Here is a 22729-nt window from a genome sequence, read left to right on the forward strand (position 1 = left end):
CGTTTCGAAGGTATGTAACTAACATTATACTTGTTTATAAACAATTAAATTGATGATATGCTGAGAAAGCCAGTATCTTAAGAATTCCCCACTCCAATCAAAGGTTTGGTTTCTTAGCTATGTGTTTGTATGTCTCCGGCATTTATAAGTCATTTTTTTCTAATCTGAATAAGTCTATTCGGAATATTAAATTAACTAGGTATTTTGTACAATGTAATGAAATCTAGCAATAAGAATAATGAGCTAACTGATGGAAAGTAATTACCGTGTACGGACGGCTGCAACAAAAGATGAAGACTTTTAAAGAAAATTTCGCAACTTTTTTGAAGAAAACATTACAATAATTTCAAATAAATAAACATCTATTATTATAAACATTTATTATCATACTATTTTTGGTTTTTATGTAGTTAATATAAATCTACATATTAGTATATATCTTAATTCTATTATTTACTTAAGGTGTAATGAATAGTTTATATTATAATAATTGATAATAGTTACCGTAATTTACGTACATTTTTGGTCTTATTAATACTTATTATTATGACTACAAAATAGACACAGAAAATAACACAAACATAATTTTCAAGCTTATAGGAACGACCGCACATGATACTTTTCTATTCAAATTGACACTAATTTGTACACATTCACTTGTATATAAAAAGACAGGACACATAGAAGATGTATACCGCCTTTTTCTAACGTGACGATTTTTAACACCTACGGCAAGCCGCGCTTAAGGAACTTCCTACAAAAAAATTACATATATACGTGTACATACATAGAATTCATCATCAACCCATTACTATCCCACTGCTGGGCACGGGTCTCAGAATGAGAAGAATTAGGCCATAGTCCACCGCGCTGGCCCAGTGCGTATCGGTAGACTTCACATAGCTTTGAGATTTTTTTTTATTAATCTCTCAGGTATGCAGATTTCCTTACGATGTTTTCCTTCACCGTTTAGTAAGTGATATTTAATTCCTACATAGAATTATGGCCTATAAACTATTTTTAATATTTAGTAGTAGGTAATTTTACTACTAGTACTTCATTTTAAAGTACAACCCTCCCGGCATCACACGATATACAGGAGGATCGTGGTTGTGCTTATCATTCCTCTTTACGATCCTACCTTCCTCTGTTAGTATCAGAGAGGCTTTGCATTTCCTGGAATTTTCCGTGCAATACCACCGTATACCAGAAGTCAGGCACATGTGCCTGTAGAAAGTGTACATATCCAACATCACTAGAGTCTTTTCTGACGTCGTTTTGATGAACTTAGCTAGAAGAAAAAAATAACAATTTACTTTTAGTTTCATTGAAAATCTTAACACACTTTAAAATAAAGTCCTCAATTCGTCTATTACAAATACATCATTTGTAGAGGTATAATGCCTGCTTGAACATAACTATTTCACAGTAAAAAAGTTTCATCAAACATGATTGGGAGTTGGATGGGTGACTATTGGTGGGTAGAACATTTATTATCATTGATTAATAGTCATTACATCTTTTCGAGGTCTCCTTAAGTTTGTTCCTCTGCAATTTCTAAAGATCCCAGCCCTCCAGTAAGTTATAAAAAAGGTTGAGCAAAATGAAAAATAACTAAATGTACTGTTACCGAAATACAATATATTAGTAAGTTTCTTATAAATATAATCTTAATACAATTCTAGGTATATCTTACACCTAAGCAGTTAAATTTATGTTAATTCTTAATCAAAAATGAGAATTCATGAGTAATCTAAATCTGGATTCAAGACAAAAGTTTGTTTGTGAAGCGTTTTTTGTTGCGATATTTTACGATATTATACTACCACTTCCATAATACTTAATGAATCTTAACATAAACTCCTTTTGAAGTGAGACAGTACTTCGGAGGGGGGTGATTGTGGTCAAAGTCGTTTATCTTCAGTACAACACCCGCTTCGTCTAAAGACAGAACAACTCTGCACTTCTGCGTCGCGGCTTGGGAACAACACCACCTCCAACCGGCCAACACCTGCTTGTTCCTGTAGAAAGTGTGGCCTTTATACATCGCTATGGTCCGCCCTGACGAAGTTTTTATGAATTCAGCTGAAAATACATATAATCAGAGACGTAGCGTTCCGGGCGTAGGGAGGGGCCGTCAGACCCCAGCCAGCGCTTTTGAATGAGACAAAATCTTACTCACTACTAGTTTTTCCCATTATAGAGTTCGTATTTATAGTGGAAGCGTATTTAGAGGAACGCCAAACTGTCAATACAATAGAATTAAAACACTTTAATTTAAAGTATATGTACCTATATTCTACAATTCACTCCTTCACAAAATAAACACCTCCCGACGTGATCGCATAGTTTGGTGCTGGGTGCGTGTGACTCCCGTTCCTTTTTAATACTAGTCCGTCGTGCGTCAGGAAGAGGGAGGATCTACACCATCTTCCATTCTTATTGTACCTACAACACCATCGGATGCTACCCGTTGACAACTGCATATGCCTGTGGTAGACGTAGTCGTCCAATAAGGCCACGCGACTACCCCTGAACGTTTTGACGAAATTAACTGAAACAGTCAAAAATTATATAAGGAGTAATAATTAATTATTGTAATAACCAATCATAAAGAAGTTTTACAGTAATAAAATACCAAATAGGCGATATGATTGAAACGACTCGCTGTCTTTAGCCGTGTCTTATTTATCCTTATAATTAGTATCTAGACATACATAGAATTTTCTTATTATTATTATTTTTTTAAACGCATATCGTGAATACCCATTACATAACAAAATGTCTCATTCCGCGATAATTTTAGTCTAAAATTATAAATTTTCTTATTGTTCACAAATATAAAACTTAAAAAAAGCTTAGTCCATTGAAATGTAACAAATTTTGGTCTGAGCGAAGGTCGGTGGAAAAGTCAAGGACGCAATTTAACTTATTGGATGTCAAGGGCAGTTTGTGTGAAGATAGGTCCAAGTCATAGATTAGTAAAGATTACTCACTCCTAACAAGAAAATGTACCCGGTTTTGAGAATTGAAATAGTTGCGTAAAAAAGTTTTGCCACGTCTCCGTGCTAAAATATTTGAAATACGTAAATTACGCAATATTAGTTATTTATTCGCAAATTTTGTCTATAAATGTTTTTATTTGTCAAGAATTCAAAAAAAAACTTACTAAAATAAGCCGTTTGTGGCTTCATTCAATTTCAAGGCGGCGAAGTATCTTTACTAATCTATGGTCCAAGTAGAGTCATTCGTGTCACCGCTATCTTGGAAAAAGAGTGCAAATCTTTTTGTCGTTCTAGCAGAAAATGTATTCGTCACACAGAAAATTTGTAAGAACATTTACCGTCTCAAATAGGGTTATCTACAATTTTGGTTTTATTACTTTTAGAACCAAACTTAACCTAACTACCTAAATTAATAACGGAAACAGATCAAATTTTATATTTATAACTTTATAAGAAAATCAATAATCATTTTGATAGAGGGATAGATCCTTCAATTTTTTTAATAAAAATCAAATCTTTATTTCCTGACATACATTCCGGAAATAACACGATACTCAGTTGGCGCGTGTGTATGTTCCTCATTCTTCTTACGTACTTCTCCATCATCCTCCAATACCAAGTAAGCATTGCAATGACGGCGTCTGCACCGCCACCTGACGGCCCCCGCCGACATATCTATGTGCTTATGATACACATAATTGTTACGTAATATTACTTGACTGTTATTTCTTGTTATTAAGAACTGAACTGCGAACAAAATAAGTCTCCAATAAATTTAACAAGCTATATTGCGGGTTATATTTTTATGTAATATTTTCCCAGTACCCCATTCTGACCTATAGTACCTATAATCCGTGTAAAACTGCTAGTCAGCTTTGAATATAGAAATGAGTCACATCGCCATAGCAAATTGAATGACTTTCCCTGCTCGCAACAAGCTCAGAGCGGTTTGGCGCGGACTATACCAGCTTTATAAAATTTGCTTTCTAATGTCTTACTTTTAAATACCCATTTGATTTAATTAGTGAAAATATAAATAAATAAAAAGTTACTTGGTGTAGTTGTGTAAATTGTTACGTATATACACGTGTTACGTATATAAACGTATATACACGTAACAATTTATATTAAAAAAAAAAACGCTGGAAGATTATCACAATATTCCATATTTACAACAAACATATATGTAATTTAACAATAAATACAAACCATACCACTACTTTCTTACATTATTTTATACACTTACATGCTACATGACTATATTAAGTTATAAATATTTAAGATTGGTACTCATGTTGATTAATATTAAAACACATTTAATTTTTTCAAAATAAAAATATAAAAAAAATATTATGTTCATATCTTTATATTTGATATAGAGTTTCATATACGTATTCATGTATAAATTGAAGTAGGAAGGTAGGTCCTTTATAGAAGTAAACTCACAAATTAATGTTTTACAAAAACATAAGTGACAAAACTTGTGTGACGCAGTTCTAAGTTTCGGTGGAAGGGTGCAACTGTGAATGCCGTCTGACTTACATATGTGGTTGGTTACCTTATTGCTAAGGGATGACAACGCATCTACGATCTGGTTCGGATAGAACCTGTTCTATCATCTTCACGTGAAGGGGCTTCTTTGCGTGTTAGGCTTTTAGCCTTTCCAATCACAATATGGTGTTGGTTACAGATGTCCAAGGGCGGCAAAACTACCTTCATATGGATTGCAAGTGCTTTTTCTACTTCAATCTTATACAAAAAGTAATTATCCCAAAACATATTTTTCATTTATTCAGCGATATTTCAGCTATGGATTTAAAAAAAAAAAATCTTAAACAAATACCGATTTGGTATGTAGCACGTTATACCATTGTGTAGTCCAATTAGAGGTCTTTTTGAGGTCATACCCGAAGTCCATTAGGTGATGAATCCAATGCCTATTTGCCATCAAATTTTGAAAATTACAAAAAATAAGTGTAAAATTATTAAACATTTACAATCATTTAAGATATAATATATAAAAAAATGCATTTAGTGTCATTGATGCGATCTTTGGATAGAGTAAATTATTTTATAACACTTTATAGTATTAGTATATCATTATATACTTTATTGAATACCAGCTTAAAGATAAGTAACTGTTGGTTTTTTTCCGGATCTAGCCATTTTATGAATTTTCAATATGTCTGGAATTTCCCGACATTTAGATGTCTTTTGTAAGCTGTTTTCAAGTGTTAAAATCCGGATAATTGTATCTGGAAAAGGCTATTAAATTTTACACATGAAAAGCGTTGAAAATTTTCAAGGACTGCCTTAAAAGGCTTCGTTTTTAAAGGTTACATATTACTAAGGTAATTTTTTTCTTTGGCATTATGCTGTCATGAACGTTGCAGTCCCGTGTCAGTGCCTCTTATACAGATAAACGAAGTAGGAATAACATAAACATCTTAGAATCTTAGTATTGGTATTCTGGTAACTTCATTTTCAACGAAATATTAGATACTTCCTTCGGTAGCTAAAATGATCAGTGATATTTTTACTGTAGATATTAATAGTATTTACATCTACTAGGAACAGAAATATCATTATTGGTGAACATCATACTGTTAACTGGTCCCATCTTCGACTTTTTACAAAGTCGACGATTTACGTTAAAAGCCAGTACAATTATCATGTCATCAGTATGGAACAATAAATTATCTGTTCTGTAACGTATGAAACAAAACTTCTTGACGATCAAACATAATATTATCATTTCGTACACATATTATAGATAAAAAATGCACTTGATAGGTATAATTGACGTCAATTAAGAGAGTATAGCAGAGCACTACTAAGACCTACGATTACACTTTAAGTTTAAAGTAGACTCCATTTGGATTCTGATAGTACTTGTACGGTTCGTGTGTATGAACCTGGTTGGACCTGATGACCACGCCGTCACCGTCGAGTATGACGTAAGCGTTGCAGTGCTGGGAGAAGTGGCGAGTGCACTGCCACCTGGTGCCAGTCTTCAGACCGTAATGTTTGAAGTAGGTAAACGTGTTCAACATCGCTAGGACGTTGCCAGACTCTATTCTTATGAAAGTCGCTGAAAATTAAGCATGTGAATTATATAGCTTATGAGTAGCTATTTAGCAGTATGTACACCATAATTAATAACATATGTAAGTATACGATAGTTTAAGTAATTTATTTTTTCAAATATATTTTTGTCTATTATTTAATTAAAAGTCACAAAAAAGTTAATTTAATACAATACTATTCTTAACCATACCAAATTAGAGTTACGTTATTTAATATATTTATATAAAAATAGGATAAGACCAAAACAAGTAATTCTAGGTACTAACAACTGATAAACACAAAATAAAAAAATATAGGCAAAAAAATATATATAAATAAGTAATATCCCGACAAAGTGGTAAAACACAGACAGACACTTCAAATGTTTATTAATTATATTATGTATATATACTTAAAACAAGCGCACATACTCTCCATTCTTATTACAATAATAATCGAACGGCGTATGTGTGTGTTCTGTATTCCCTTTAACAATGAAGCCACTATCATCCACTACCATATACGCATTGCAGCCCTGGGAGTGCTGCCTGGAGCATTTCCACCTGTACCCGCCTTTCACCTTACAGTGCCTCGCATATGTGTAACTCTCCTTCATAATAAATATCTTGCCGTGAGCCATACGGATGTAGTTTGCTAGAACCAGATACATAGTGCCAACTTTTTATTATTTATTATTAAGTAGACAATATAAAAATAAAACTATTTTTACATTTCCGAATACAGATAACAAATGCAAACGAATGATAAAAATAAAATAATAATTTTAATATAATAGCATGATTGCAGAGGTGTGGTGTATTCTATAAAAAATATACATTTAGCAAGTTTTATATAGGTATAGTTATCGCCAAACTGCTAGTCCGCTCTGAAGTTGTTGCAAGCAGGTGTAGTCATACAATTTGCTATAGAGACGCGATTCATTTCTATATTCAGAGCGGAATCGCAGTTTTACGCGGACTATACTTATGCATGCAAAAGTGCAAGAAAAATAAATTATCATTATAGGGTTCCGTACGCAAAGGAAATAAAAAAATATAGTTTAAAAAACTAAAAACCACGCTAAAATCGCACAAGGAAAATCGTTAATCCTGATTCCTGACGATCCCGATGAGGTGAACGGGATAAAATGATTTAAATCGTGTATTGTCATCAGTTCTTGATAATTGTTCAAAATTTTAAAATTAATCAGACCATTAAAAGTAAAATTGAGTTAAAAGATTCCATTACATACATATGTACATACAGGTCAAGGTAATAAAAGCGTGGTAAAAACGACCTGTACCGGACGTACCAATTTTTCCATCCTTCTCGACATAAGGAGTATAGCCAATGGTATGGTATTGTGTTAGAAATAGAAACGTTTTTGAAATCTTTTTTTTATTCGTTCGATTTTAAATTCTGATTAATACGCCTATATAATGAAAATTTGACATTTTAAATACTTAAGAAACACACCTGACAATATTTTTATTTCCAAAATCTACAAATAATAAATAAAATGCAGTTCTATATAATAGTGAGATATTGATAAAATAAATAAAATTCACGCATAGGTTTATGAGTTCAATAAATTTATTAGAATGTGTTATTTTAAAGTGTTGACGAAAACACTAAATTAGGCACATTTACAGGTAATAAAATAAATTTACATTTTTGCATCATTTAAATTAGACATAATAAGTTCACATATAAACAGTATATTATCGAGCAGTGAATTTTAAACTGATATAATAAATATTATGTTACCGGTAAAATCTGTACAAATACTAATAAGTAATAATATTAATTATTAATAATAAATAGTAATATACAGATTATACAGCCCCACACCTACATTTCATATCCTTCAATCAAATTTCTTTTGCAATTGCTTTAAGTTATGTACTACAATAATTTTATTACCTACTTTATGTGAATACGTATGGATCAAATCTTACTACTAAAGTTTTAAATAATTTTGTTAGCTACTTCGAGGAGTACATGTACGAGATACATGAACTTATTTTTTTTTAAATAAAAATAAATGACAAAAAATTGCATGTAAATATAACTATTACATAATTACCTTTTTAAATAACTATACACAGATACGTCAAAAAGGACTAATCTTTAATAATATTTATACATTAGTACTAAAAGTAGTAGATTATGTGAAGTCAACATTTTTAAATTCTTAAAGAATAAACATAAACTTTGTTTAAAATTACATTTAAATATTGTTCTTTATGAAATAAATTTATAGGAAGCAAAAATATAATTAAATTTAAATTAATCATTAAAATATTTATTACATTAACTTCTTTTATTATAGCTGAAAGATTTATGGGATTTACTATTTCTTAAATTAAGTACCAAAATTTATTTTCAAAAGAAGGACAATAGCACAAAATAAAAATAATAATTTTCAATTGACTCAAGACACTCAATTTTTACTCGTATTATTACTAATCTATAAAGTCTGGCTACTACATTGTATTATACTATGATCGTGCTAGGAACGTATTGGGTATTAAAGGTATTAAAAATGTGGCTCAATGATCTAGATTCTAGACTACTAGGAATTAGTCTAATACTTTTCACGATACGGTACGTTAATAGCACAGTGATGGTGAAGTGTAGTGGTTTATTTTTTTTAAATTGAAGTAGAAACGAGCTCGCAGTTCACCAGGTAGAAAGTGACCTGTGCCGACCATGTACACCTGTAACGAGCTCCATATATAACAAGGTTCTGAAGTCATTCACCGACGTGTTGCTAGTCCTGGGCAAAATAACAGTCGCCAGAACTACTTCAAGCTAGAAGTGCCGCATGACGGTCCTACTTTAAAACCTATATCCGCATATACTCCCCATCCTGATTACGGTAGTACCGGAAGGGCGAGTGTGTGTGAACCTCACATCTCTTCAAGATGGTACCCTCATCATTGACCACCAGGTAAGCGTTGCACGACTGTGAGTAGTGTCTGGAGCACTTCCATCGTATCCCCATCTTCATCTGATAGTGCTTCGTGTATGTGAAATTCTTCGACATTATAAAAGTCTTCCCGCTCACCGTACGAATAAATTTAGCTGAAAATATTTTTATTTTTATATATTTATTCAAACTTTTTTATTAGTAGACTGACATAACAAATTTATAACCGAATTACATATAGCTTCCATTATTGTATACGTATTTAAACATTAATATTGCGTATTACTTTTGTGAAAAACATAAAATGTAACAACATCATTATTTCGTGTAGTGTCTAGAATATGAATGTGTCTGTGCGTGTGTGTGTAGATATTGTACAAGATTTAAAAACGTATTTAAGTAAATACCTTATTTTAAGCTCTAAATCAACCAACTTATATAATTTCACTTTAAATTAATTAAAAAAATGGAAGTAAGAATAAAAACAAATTTTCTCATGTTTCTACTTAATTATATTTAGTAATAGGGAAAAACAATGAGACTTAAGAGTAGATATTTAAAAAAGCTATACAATTTACAGGTTTTTGACACAGATCACGATCACAAAATTTTCGAAGAGTAAAATTTGGCACGAGAGAAAATTAAATATTTTAAATTTTACACTAATATTAAGTCTTCATTACACAATAAAGTAGAAATTACTAAGTAACTTTTTAGACTATTAAATTATTGAGCTATAGATATGGAATAGATCAGCTTTAAGCTTTTGTTTAAATTATTTAGACAAAGTATATCGGGTGAGATACACGATTTACGATATTGTAGTACAAAGAATAAATTGAAAAAAGTTAAGGGCTAGATTAGGGCTTGCGCACAGGAGGCAGTCTCTGCGTACTTTTTGTTCCTTAAATTGCACACAAATACATACCAGGCACTTAAATAACGCATTAAATTAAAAAACCTACATTGACTAATTAGACTGAACTAAAGTAGTATTCAAAATTATACATGGCAATGATTATGATTAATCACAAGTAACATGTTAGTTAATTGTTTATTTCATGAAGACTGGCCACCCTAATCCATCATATGTTAGACGATTAGCTGACTTGATAAGTTAACAATAATTATCCCCGCAACTGCACAGGCCCTTACCACATGTTCCTATTCAACAATTTTATCAACAAAATCCACGGTATACTGGTATAAATAGAGCCTAAGTGATTACCATTGAGCGTCCTACTTACAAAGGAATTTATAATTATCTTAATTGTGCACATTACACGTGATTTTTTATATACAATATACAAATTAAAACCGCTGTATCATTATCCTTATTCTATTACGCACACGATTTACACCTGCTAACGCCATCTATTGGCGAAGTTTTGAAACGATCAACAAAGTATTGTGAAACCAGTTTTATGTAATACGGATTACAAAATTTCTCAGCGGCTAATTACGTTTGGTGATATTATATATTAAATGGGTATATTTCAATATTTTAACAATTGAAAAATATCTATACGGGATATATTGATAAGTACATATAAATGTAGTCGCCACAAATCAACGATCACCCATATACAAAAAATAAAATAAAATATTTATTTTGCAAAAAATAACTCCTTAAGGGGTTTACGTTGGCAAAAGAAACGTACAACTAATCATGCTATCTCTACAAAAACATACATTTGGAATGAAGTAAAGAAAACCTACGTCATCACATTCTACCCAGGCAGTACTTGAAGATAATAACTACAATTGATTAATATTGTCTAAATAATTTTAGGATACTATAATTAAATAATGCTCATAATATTTAATAAAAAAGAAACTTTTTTTTTTTAATTTATGTACATAAAATATTTTCACCAAATTATTATTCGGTCACTATGTGACAACAATAATTTTACACATTTCTTAATTAAAAAATTATAATTTTCACTAAATTAATTCTATTATCAAACCGGAATATAGAACACTATTTTAAATAATTAATTTATACAAGCTAAGTACACCCACATATTTTTTATTTACTATTGACTCGCTAAGTAAAATTGTTTATATTTAGAAAAATTGGCCACAAAAAGTCATCATTAAATATATTTTAAGTATTTTCACAGCGCTATGTATATTTCTAATTAAAACTAACATGCCTAATATAATTTAAGCTGAATTTATCTAAGTATTATCATATGATACAATATATTTATAATATGTAATAGCCATAGAATTAATATCTATGGATGTCTTTTCATTTTATTTCGAATATTTAAACATACTCCTCTAGCCAAGATGACCTATTGACATTCCACACTAATATATTAGAGGAATTAACATGTTATTTGTAATGTGATAAATAGACAATATATGGAAAAAATAATGGAAATAATGTTGTTTTAAGTACTGGAAGCCAAAAAATCTTTAGACTATTTAATTTAAACAAGTATTTGGGATGTGATATAATATAAAGTATAAAATATTATAATTTGTAGTAAGAAGAATGAAACAAATAAACTCATATTCTAGTCTACTGATGCAGTCTGCTAGCTCCATAAGTACAGAATTTCAATTGATTAAGAATACCATCATAAGATAACATACAAAAAGTTGAAATAACATAAGTACATTTGACTAAGCAACACATATTAATAACAGTCAACAGATATCTGTTTATTGATAACATTTAAAGATAACAAACATGTCATTTATTGCTTTTACTCAGACTCCACTTACTCAAAACTTTTTATTGGCAGAATTTGTTTCAACTCAATTTTTTTTATTTTTTGGGACATAGGATTGAACAGAGATAATGATTGGCGAGAAGTAGTTTTTTTGGTATCAGTCGTTAAAGTTATATTTAGTGTAGTTGTCAGCGTGGTTGTGGAATCCCCTGTGTTTTAGGTATTTACCCTCCACCGTGGTTTGAACACAGCTGTTGCAGCCCGTCCGCTTCCTATCTCTGCACGTCCAGTTGATAGTGTTCTGGTATCTATTGTTGATCCAGTACTTGTTGTCTTTGTATATGAGCACCATACTGCCTGAACGGTGTGATGGCAAGTAGTATATACCTGTAACACAACCTCATGTTAATACCTCATATATTACCATACATTAAAACAGGCACACACTTGTAAACAGGAAAATACTAAAAACAGATTTAAATAAAAAAACAGTTTAGTTAAAAATAAATAAAATAAAACACCATCATTCTTTATTTCTTGATTAAAAGTAAAAAAAAACATAGGGTTCTGTAATCAGAATACTGTATTCTAAAACCGTCACAAAACGTAGACTGTCTCTCTAATAATTTACAAGCGTTCCAAAGACACGTGAAAAAAATCACTAAGTACTTTATTATCAATATTATGTACATCACATGATTCAGAAAAATAAAAATGTATAACTATAACGTTAAAAAGTAGTAACAACTATACTTAAAGCTAGAACTTAAAATTAGTTTCTATAATAGTCATTTATTAAGGGATAGGCGATTTACAAAATCTTTTTCTCTTATATATCTACCGTCGTGACATTGACGAAGGCGGGGTGGATCGTGGATGTGCCGACCTCTGAATATTGATATGTAGTCCCTGCCATCGGAGCCTTTGTACGTGATGACATCAGCTCTGCAGCCGTGGACGTCTCTCGACGAGCAGTACCACTGCTTTTTGCCGTGAGCCTGATGGTTCTTCATGTAGAAGGTGAAGCCGTTGAGCAGTAGGAGTCCAGCGCCCGTCCTCCCTGGTATGAACTGAGCTGGAACTGTAGGCATAACCAGGTTACCTTAGGTGAAACAAGGGGAAATAAAACACAGTGGGGTATGAATTATTTATTTGACACACAAAATGAAACAAAGTAGTCGAGGCATGTTTTCTCAAAAATACCATTAAGAAAACATGTAATTTATTAAGTCATAAATGTCGTTTATTGTCAGGGTGGAGGGATAGGAATTAGGATCGTATGAGGTAGGTAAATAATAAGACCAACAGATTAAAATTTATTTAATTTCTCTTTGCTCTTCAGAGGGGGGAATGGGTATATTTTTTTTATAAAAAAGAAACACCAAACACTTTTTATTTTTTAAAATAAAAATCAAAAATATATAAATAATTAAAAAAAAGAAAAATTCTTCATATTTTGTGAACAAGTTGACATACAATATTATTAAAGTTTTAAAAGTAAAAAAATATGTAATGGCACCATAGTTTCAAATTGTTAAAAATAAAATATAATATAGGAAAAGATCTCCAAAAAAGACAAACAAACTCAGTTACTGAATTACTTAAAACTAAATTTATGATATTACAATAATAAGCCCTTCTGTGAAAACATACAACAAATATTTATGAATGTACAACTTTCGTTAGTAAATTTCTCTAAAAAGGCGTGAAAAATAATGCCCCCGTATTGCTTTTTATAAATACTTCGCTTAAAAAATTGAAAGTATCAAATTACTTGCTGAATATAAATAATAAAAAAACATTTATATATCAATCGTTGAGAATTATAGAGTAATCTTACATAAACATTTACCTTATCAGGAATCGAACCTGGTAAAACATTACTAAGATCTACAATACAAAAGTGAATGTATGATTCAAACCCTCAAAGATTCTTGTAACAACAATAATACCTTACCATTCAGTAATATGTTTTTTTACTGGGGGTTGAACCCATATACCAACTTAAAGAATTAATGAATCTATCAACCCACACATACCATTGAAACCATACAAAAAAGAACTTCAAGGTTCGAACTTGGTTTTTTATGTACTAGACGTACTATAATACAAATTTTACTTAACAATATAGAGTTGAGATTATTTTCTGATGTTTTCATAAGTTTCATATAAGTATAATTGCCTTACCATATCCTTCAGTCGAGTACCACTAATATATATTTATCATATTGTCAAATTTAACCATAGATATTACAATTGGGAGTCGAACCCATAATTTCTTAGTATAAGTCTGAATTGCTGCCCTCAAATAAAGTGTGAGAATCGAACCCACTCGTATCCTCTTATGACGCTTTTCACATACTATTACTTACAATACAGTTGGTCCTATTCCAAGAATCGAACTTGGACAATTAGGTACATCATAGTTATATGTAACAATTTTTACTACCACTACCACCACTACAAAATACACTGGTGTGCACCAATATATTAACTTTTGTTAAAAAGTTTCTTGGGAGTCGAACCCACTATACTCATGTGAATTGTGACATATTGTTACAACAGTTGTAATAAGGAGTCCAAGAATCGAACTTGGATTTAAAAGCGTCAGAAAAAAATAAGACATATTTATGTGTTGGGAGTCGAACCCAATAGAAATTATTATCAAATATATGCCCAATGTAACATAGGTAAGATGGGAATTGAACCCAACATAAAAAAGAGTATGAAACAATTAGTCTTAATGGGAGTCGAACCCAATCCACTCATAAGTTTTAAACTTTGCTATAAGTTATAACTTAGCGAAAAACTCATTATGAAATATGATTCCAATGTAACATAGATGGGATTCGAACCCACCATAATGAAGTAAGAAACAATTACCCTCAATGGGAGTCGAACCCAATCACTTGTAAGTTTTAAACTTTGCTTAAAATTCTTAACATACTGTAGAAATCATAACTAATATGTACCCAATGTAACTTGGGTAAGATGGGATTCGAACCCACCATAACAAAGCATGAAACAAGTACTTTTAGTGGGAGTCGAACCCAATCAATCGAAGTTGTAAACTTTGCTTAAGCTTCTCAATATAACAAATAAATCATTATCAAATATATGCTTAATGTATCTTAGGTAAGATGGGATTTGAACCCTCCATAAGAGAGTATGAAACAAATACTTTTATTGGGAGTTGAACCCAATCACTTGAAGTTCAACATAACATTTTTTTTTATCACAGATAGTTATTTATCATAGTGACTATTACATTACCAATCCAAAAACTCCAAGCTAGCCACTAAACCTTTTATTTAGATTGGTTTGGTGGTGGCGTGGAACAACTTATACCCAGTAGTGGGATTAACTTCTTGCATACATCAATTACCATGCTCAATATTACATCGATGGGAATCGAACCCATACTCCACCTATTTTACGCATTATTTTTCATAAGACACTGGAAGAACACGTGTCATTCAGGACTCGAACCTGATATCTAGGAATAGGGTTTGAAATAATAATTAAATAAAATTAATAAAACATTGATGATAGTTTAACAGTTTGTAGATCCAGTGTTGATATAAACAATAACACTTTAAATAATTGAAATTCTCCACTGACAGTGATTCAACAAGTAACATTTTTTAAGTCAGACAAAAGTTGTACAGTCATTGTTTTTCTTTAATGTCATGACTTATCTGGTAGCATATCAATAAAATGTAACAAATTCTCACAGAAGAGTCTATATTAACTGCGGATGTCTGTCTTTAGTAACTACATACATAGTATACAAACAAACATTTACTTTCTTTTAAATCTTTTCAAAGGCACTTGAAAACTTTTGGAAATCCTTTTAATAACAACTTACGGGCTAGTACTCACCGAACTGCCGACAGGAACCAGGGACAAGATCCCAAAACAGGATAAAAGCGGGAACAAAAACTAACCTCACCTTAGCACTTCACTGCACCATTATATCACCAAAAAAGGGCATTTACCACAATTAAACCACTTATTCACCTAATTACTCGCAAATACGATAAATAACTCTGTGTTTTCAAACAAAAAATCGCGTAAAACAACATAAAAACACTTTGACGTTTCGGAGCTTGAAGGTTCGAATAACAAAAACACCGGATTATATCCACTGTCGCGTAATATAACGCGCCCCGGATGGATATAAGGATCGGAAAACCGCGATCAACTCTATCTCGATGCATTTTTTCCAGAATTTACACAAATAAAACTATAAAACAACAGTTATTTGGCATCGAGAGAGTTATTTTGACATTTCTAAAGTGACTGTGACGGGTTAAGGCAAGCCATTTTTTGTGCCACTATTTACGATCTCGTCTTTTGAGCAAATATTAAATGGGGGTTAAAAAATAAAAATGATTGGTAAGCTTATTCAAAGAAAGGTATAAAAGTAATCTAAATAAATAGTATAATTCAAAAGTTTACAGTTTAGTGAACGTTTCAGAGTAACAATGTAGTTATAGTTAGACTAACAATATTTATGATGTTTTTTTATTCTATGAGATAAGTAAACATAATATGTAACAGTCGATTCAAGATGTACTAGGAAATGATAGATATAAACAGTTAATAACATATTATTTAAATTACGGATTATGATTAAAACCAAAACAATTAACAGTTTAATCTGACGACTTCAACCCTATTGGCCGATTTATTGATTCATAGTCCATGTCAGGTACGCCCATGTATTATACCTATTCTAATTCTCAAGTTTAATGAACATTTCACCTAAGTCAGTACGGCTTTTCAAAAACAAAAACAAAAGCATTTATACCATAGGCGTTTCGGTATGTGCTTTTTTATTTTATGAAGGGACGACTTTACTATCTTTTATCGGGAATAAAAAAAAAATATTATCCTATGTAGCGTGTGTGTGCAGGTAGTATCTTACGTAAAAGTTTCATCAAAATTAGTAAAGGCCTGTACAGGCATTATAAGTAAAGACATTTAAAGTAAGTTAGTAAATTTGTATTTAAAAGCTACAATTTTATAGTTTTGGTGATCACACTTATGGATAACTTCTGGATTACAGCATTTAAGCTCATAAAATGCGTGGAACTATTTAAAATAAGTACGTAAAAAGTATGATATTAAAATATTTTCACTTGTAGCGACCTCTATTAGTAAATATTTGCATTTTATTTACAATACTACGCCATCTAGCAAACACTTCGGTACTTTGTGTTGTACGGTACGTATGGGCTGGACGCATTTCATATAGTGTTACAAATATCCGACAGATGGCGTTATGTACCTAATGTTTGATTTTACCGTTTCAAATAGTCCTTGTTTATAAAAATACTTCCTTTATTAAACTTACGACTTTTTCGCATATTTTACGGGAATTTCACGCACAGGTAGAAAATAGATTTTTGTGTAAAAATTGTAACATTTTTCACGGGTTTACGCGCAAGCAGATATGCGAGAATGAAATGTTCACATAAATAATATCTAGACACTTTGCATAAGCCGAGAACAAAACCTCGTAGTGCCATCTATTCTAATTTGCAATATTACCACCATAAAGCGTGATGTACGGCCCATTTCTAATTTAATGGAGACACTGGTGGCATCTTAGAACTAGTTAGAATTGGTTGCAATAAATTATTCACGCCTACATACCTACACCGAATACCTAGGTAACTAAGCATGTCTAGAGAAGTTGGTAAACCATTTTGAATATCGAGTTGCAAATTCCAATAGTGAAATACCTTGTCGTGAGGAAATTAGTAGATAGGTACAGCTTAAATGGGTACCTATTCGGTACCTATATTATGTTTATCTTCTTTTAAACTAAGTCTAATACGTTTAAAGGAGGGCAATATGTATTGGTATTTGGTAATATAAATAATAAAAAAAACTAACTTACAAAACTTAATTATCTTACCTGACTTAACAACTGTAATGGCAGCAGAAGCCGTAAGGAGACCCTTACAAAAAATACAATACCTACAAGACAATTTGATATAAAATGGATTGGTTTGGGCTAATCAAAAGAAACTTAACAGTATTCCAAAATATTGGTTAGAGTGAGGCAGAAAGATCTTTGTCTCTGGTTACAGATCGATAAATAAATATGCTTACATCAGTAGGATAATATATCTATGGCTTTTACAGTTTCGATGGAGTGTAATTGACGTCATTTGTTTTTCGCATGAACTTCATAGTAATGGCGTGAATGACGTCATTTATATTCTTGTAACCATGAACTTATGATTTATGCGCTATGCTAGTGAAGTTTCTGATCGATTTAAAGTGAAGTCGTGACGATAACTATGGAATTATTCTTAGGACATCGTAATTAATAAATGATTAAAAGCTCTATAACTTTTTTATATAATATAGCAGTAGCAGACGAGCATGCAGTCAACCTGATAGTAAGTGGCTACTGCCGCCCATGGACATCTGTAATGAACCCTAGATTAGATATTCCTACCTGAAGTCTGCCACAGATGTGCCGCTAGTGAGGACTAAGCTGGAACGCCTCGGAAAATTTATGTACGTCTCGCTTACCACACCTTTCAAATCAGAATATAGCAGCGCTTAACACTACTGTTAATAGACAGAAATAGGTGTAGCGGTGATGCCGCCGGAGTTGAACCGCGAAGGGTTCTACCACCTTCAACTCTACCTGTAGAACTCTATATTCGATACTGGAGGCCACCATCACACCTATGTAAAACTATGTTGTGTTCGTTTGAAGGGAGTGGTAAAGTAGAGACCTAGGAGAGCAGAGTGGTATTAGACTTTCAGGAGTAGAAATGTATCCGATCTCGGGTAGGAATATATTTATGGTTGATTTCAGGTAGGACTCCGTAGGACCCTTAATATGCGGTTGAATACAGTTGGTTATTGGCGACTGTGGTCACTTAACATCACGTGAACAGCACACTTGTTTGCTAACTCTATATTATAAAAAATAAATATCTTACTTTGTCCTACGAAGGGATCCTTAATGATTAAACTGATTTACTTCTCGTGTTAATTGTTACATTGATTTGGTATATAAAAAAAAAGTTGCATCGGCCGGGAATCGAACCCGGGCCGCCCGCGTGGCAGGCGAGCATTCTACCACTGAAACACCGATGCTATGTAAAGTGCATTTAAAATTACATTTATGTAAATAGAAAACTTCTTATATACGATTGACATGATAATATTGCTTCATAATTGCTTCATATATACAACTGCAATATGTCATCTTGAATAATAATAGTGTTAACACAGATGTTCTGTAATAATAATACCTACATTTTAATTAAACAACAATAAGTGGTCTTATACTGAGTACCTTTCTAATTAGGCATTTTTGTATCAAAATGTTAAATAGCCTGTAACTTTAAAAAAAAGCGTATTAATAAGGAGAGTTCGTCCAATGGTCGAATATCAGTCGTAATCATTACTTAAAAGGAGAAAATATATTGGAAAGTATGGATCCATGTTACGATTTTTTCGCCAATAGCTTGCTAACAAAATAATATTGAATAAAGAGTATTGGTTGACTTTTTGTCAAATAAATTCTGAACTCTTGCCTATAGATAATGAATAAAGAGTTAAAAATATTTGATATATTTAAAATGCTATTATTAAATTGTATTTAAAATATTTAAATTGCTTTACAAGGTTTTAGGTTACGTTTCTCCTTGTAACTACATGTATATTGTATACTATATACATAAAACAATGTATACCAGTACCTACATAAAATAAACATTAGCTCTATTTTCTATTTCAAAAATATTTCTCTCTGTCGCCAATTTTAATCAAGCCGCTCCGAACCGCTCTTGAATTTCGGGATCTCTATGTTATGATTGCTATCGCCTCTACCCTTAGAAAGCAGAGATGGCGACTCTTCCCGAAAATTATCGATTTTGATATCGACTCGATTCGAAGTCAGAATAATCGATACGCAAACAGAACGTGTATCGAAGTGGATCGCTCAAAATTTCTTATTTAATATAAATGAACAGCAATAATTAGCAGCTATGAGAATATAGTAGGTACATACGAAAAAAACTCACCTATAATTTCGTGTTGTTCACAATTTGGATTGTTAAAAAAACAAGAGACTAACACGAAAAAAACGTGATTAAAAAGTAGGAAGGTGTTATGCAAATGCAAATAAGAAACAAGATTGCGATTTTCGGGTAATTTTAATCGATTATTTGCGTTGTATCGGTGCAAAAGACTGATTTTCGGTTAAAGAAATCGAGTCTTCGATTAAACGATTTCACTTTAACCTCCCTAAACTCCCAATCACAAGATACACAAAGCGATAAAGTCCTACGAAGACCTTTCAACGAAAATTATTTTAGACCCTTTTATATTTTAGTTACGACAACAATGAAGTCTGGAGAATTACGTTTGACGCAAGTTTGCGATATAGAAATCGATTTCATTTTATCTTAAATACATTCTGCCGGCCCATTGAATTGGGTTTAGACTTGGTAGATGTAATTATAACGTATTAGAAATTAATTATCACTTGCTTAAACGGTGAAGGAAAACATTGTAAGGAAACTTGCATACCAGAGAGATTTATAAAAAAATTTCAAAGGTATGTGAAGTCTACCAATACGCACATGGCCAGCTCGATGGACTATGGCCTAATCCTTCTCATTATGAGAGGAGACCCGTGCCCAGGGGACGATAATGGGTTGATGATGAAGATGTAATTATAATAGTAAATAAGCCGAATGGATGAATGGATCTATAGATGGAAGAGTGAATGAAATTATTATCATGATTTGAGATAGTTTCGCAGCTGTATATTTTGTTATATCAGTGTGATAAATGTGATAATTACATTTTTTGCTTATATCAACGTTCCCTAACACAATTACTCAGTTATATTTTTTCTGACAGAGTCCGCGGCGCCCATTTGATGAATCTGATTAAAATATCCACCAGGGTGATATGTGTAAAGTGTAGGTATTTTCGGCAAAAGATGCGATTTTTCGGTCTTCAATTTGGCACCCCTACAGCTCTTTTACTAGGCGGTAAAATTACCCAACATTGTTTTGTTATAAAAACATTTTTTCCCAGGGCACGACTAATTTAAGCTCCGCCCTGGGCAGCTTGTTCTCACTCTATGCCACTGCATACAGAAAATTCTAGGGTCTATAAGATTAGAAAATAATTTTTAAAAAACAAGAACACATTTACAATATTCTTCATCTAATATCACGCTGGAAAACTGGGTCAGAACGACGTTATATATGACACGGGAGCATGTCATCACAAATCTGTTTACTAAGGATTATGCCGCTCAGGTAGCTGCCGGAGATGGGTTGCAGCCTCGTGTGACGTCAAGTTGATAAATGGGTGTTTTTGTTTATATTATTTTCGCCCTCTTACATAACTTTATTTATTTTAGCAGCTTTTATTGAAGTTGATAGAACCTTTTGTGGTTCAACTTTGTGGTCCGACGGCACCACCGCCACGCGTATTTATGTCTAATAATGGTAATGTTAGGTGCTGCAGTGTTCTGGTTTGACAGGTGTGGTAAGGGAGACATACTTTTCCGAGGCGTTCCAGCTTAGTCCTTAGGGATAACGGCGCATCTGTGGCCGAACTTAGGTAGGAATATCTAATCCTATCTGGGGTTGATTTCAGATGTCCATGGGCGGCAGTAGCCACTTACGCATGAATTCATGCATGCATGCTCAACATGTTTGCTTCTCGCATGCCATGCATGCTACTTGACAGACATATACATACAGACAGAACCTGCTTCCGACCGTCCGTAAAAAATAACGAATCTTAAGTCATGAAGACTTAATACTATTTAATACTTTCATTTGAATAGACATTAAAATACAAAATACAATGACTTCGGTCGTCTATCCTCGGGCACGGCATGATCCCAGCAAAGTGTGATTGATGAAAATCCACGGATAACATTTAAAATGGCCGCCCCAAATAAAGATGGAAGACCGTTTGTCATCTGTTTAGCCGCAGGTGGCTAAACGTATACGATAAATGTACAAACAATGTTTTGTTTTATCGCAAAACTAGATTTATTATAAAAACGGGTTATTTAAAAAGGTTTCTTTTATAATATAGATGTAGTAAGCGAGCAGGCCGTCTACCTGATGGTAAAAAGCTATTGCCGCCCATGGACAGCTGTACCCTTACCAGGAGTTTTTTACGTTTCGACAAATATGACTGTTTTGGTATTTGTTTACGTATTGGCCCATACGATTTCCTAGTTCTGACATAATCCGCTAGGGGCGCTGTTTGGAATTTGTATGGGCAAATACGTAAACATATACCAAAACAGTCATATTTGTCGAAACGTAAAAACTCCTGGTAAGGGTACTGTAGTCCGGCTGCAGGTGGGTTGCTAGCCCTGAGGAGTACATTAGTATTTTTTTTTTATAATATAGGGGTAGCAGACGAGCATACAGTCCACCTGATGGTAAGTGGCTACTGCCGCCCATGGACATCTGTAATCAACCCCAGATAGGATTAGATATTCCCACCTAAGGTCGGCCACAGATGCGCCGCTACCCCTGAGGACTAAGCTGGAATGCCTCGGAAAAGTCTGTCTCCCTTACCACACCCTTCAAACCGGAATACAGCAGTGCCTAACACTGCTGTTATTAGGTAGAAATAGGTTAGGTAGTAATCTTCGGATAAGTACATATGTATCCATTATGTATCTTACCATACCTTTCAACTGGTTGTTTACACGGTTGCGCTTAACACTGGTATTAGTCTAGTATTAGATGGTGCCCAGAATAGGAACCACAGAGGGCTCTACCACATTTATATGCTACGTAAATGGTACTTTATATGGTGCATATTGGTACTTGTTAGCGTTATTGCATATTCACTTTTGTATGTGTGTTTTACATACATTACCATTTCATTCATGCACACAAACTGAGAAGTGCAAAAAGAAAATTTATTTTATTTAGATTGAGTCATATAATGTAGCGTCAAAAGTGGAGCTATAAATAATATAAACATAATTTATTCAAAATAAAAAAGCATTT

The 22729-nt window shown here is 32.5% G+C and overlaps 1 protein-coding gene, 1 long non-coding RNA gene and 1 other non-coding gene across 3 annotated transcripts; all 3 read right to left on the minus strand.

Annotated features, from left to right (window-relative positions):
- Positions 1-1621: 1621 nt before the first annotated feature.
- Positions 1622-2966, minus strand: LOC140742340 (uncharacterized). The gene is made up of 2 exons (XR_012102270.1): positions 2293-2966; positions 1622-2085 (listed from the first exon to the last, which is right to left on the minus strand). It is a non-coding gene; the product is annotated as an uncharacterized LOC140742340 (long non-coding RNA).
- A 7451-nt stretch (positions 2967-10417) lies between these two features.
- On the minus strand, positions 10418-14458 carry LOC140742341 (uncharacterized). The gene is made up of 2 exons (XM_073073248.1): positions 12613-14458; positions 10418-12077 (listed from the first exon to the last, which is right to left on the minus strand). The coding sequence occupies exons 1-2, from the start codon at positions 12779-12781 to the stop codon at positions 11848-11850; spliced, it is 399 nt and encodes a 132-aa protein (XP_072929349.1). The 5' UTR covers positions 12782-14458; the 3' UTR covers positions 10418-11847.
- A 4289-nt stretch (positions 14459-18747) lies between these two features.
- On the minus strand, positions 18748-18818 carry TRNAG-GCC (transfer RNA glycine (anticodon GCC)). Its single transcript has one exon. It is a non-coding gene; the product is annotated as a tRNA-Gly (tRNA).
- Positions 18819-22729: the final 3911 nt, after the last annotated feature.

Source organism: Epargyreus clarus, unplaced genomic scaffold, assembly GCF_041222505.1.
Source record: "Epargyreus clarus isolate Ecla_fem2 unplaced genomic scaffold, WU_Ecla_fem_2.2 ptg000005l, whole genome shotgun sequence".
Taxonomy (NCBI): domain Eukaryota; kingdom Metazoa; phylum Arthropoda; class Insecta; order Lepidoptera; family Hesperiidae; genus Epargyreus; species Epargyreus clarus.

Coding starts and splice junctions, on each gene's coding strand:
- LOC140742341 (XM_073073248.1), bottom strand. CDS start 12,781: ATGCCTACAGTTCCAGCTCAGTTCATACCAGGGAGGACGGGCGCTGGA. Junction 12,078..12,612: donor TGATGTCATCACGTACAAAG/GCTCCGATGGCA, acceptor GTTGTGTTACAG/GTATATACTACTTGCCATCA.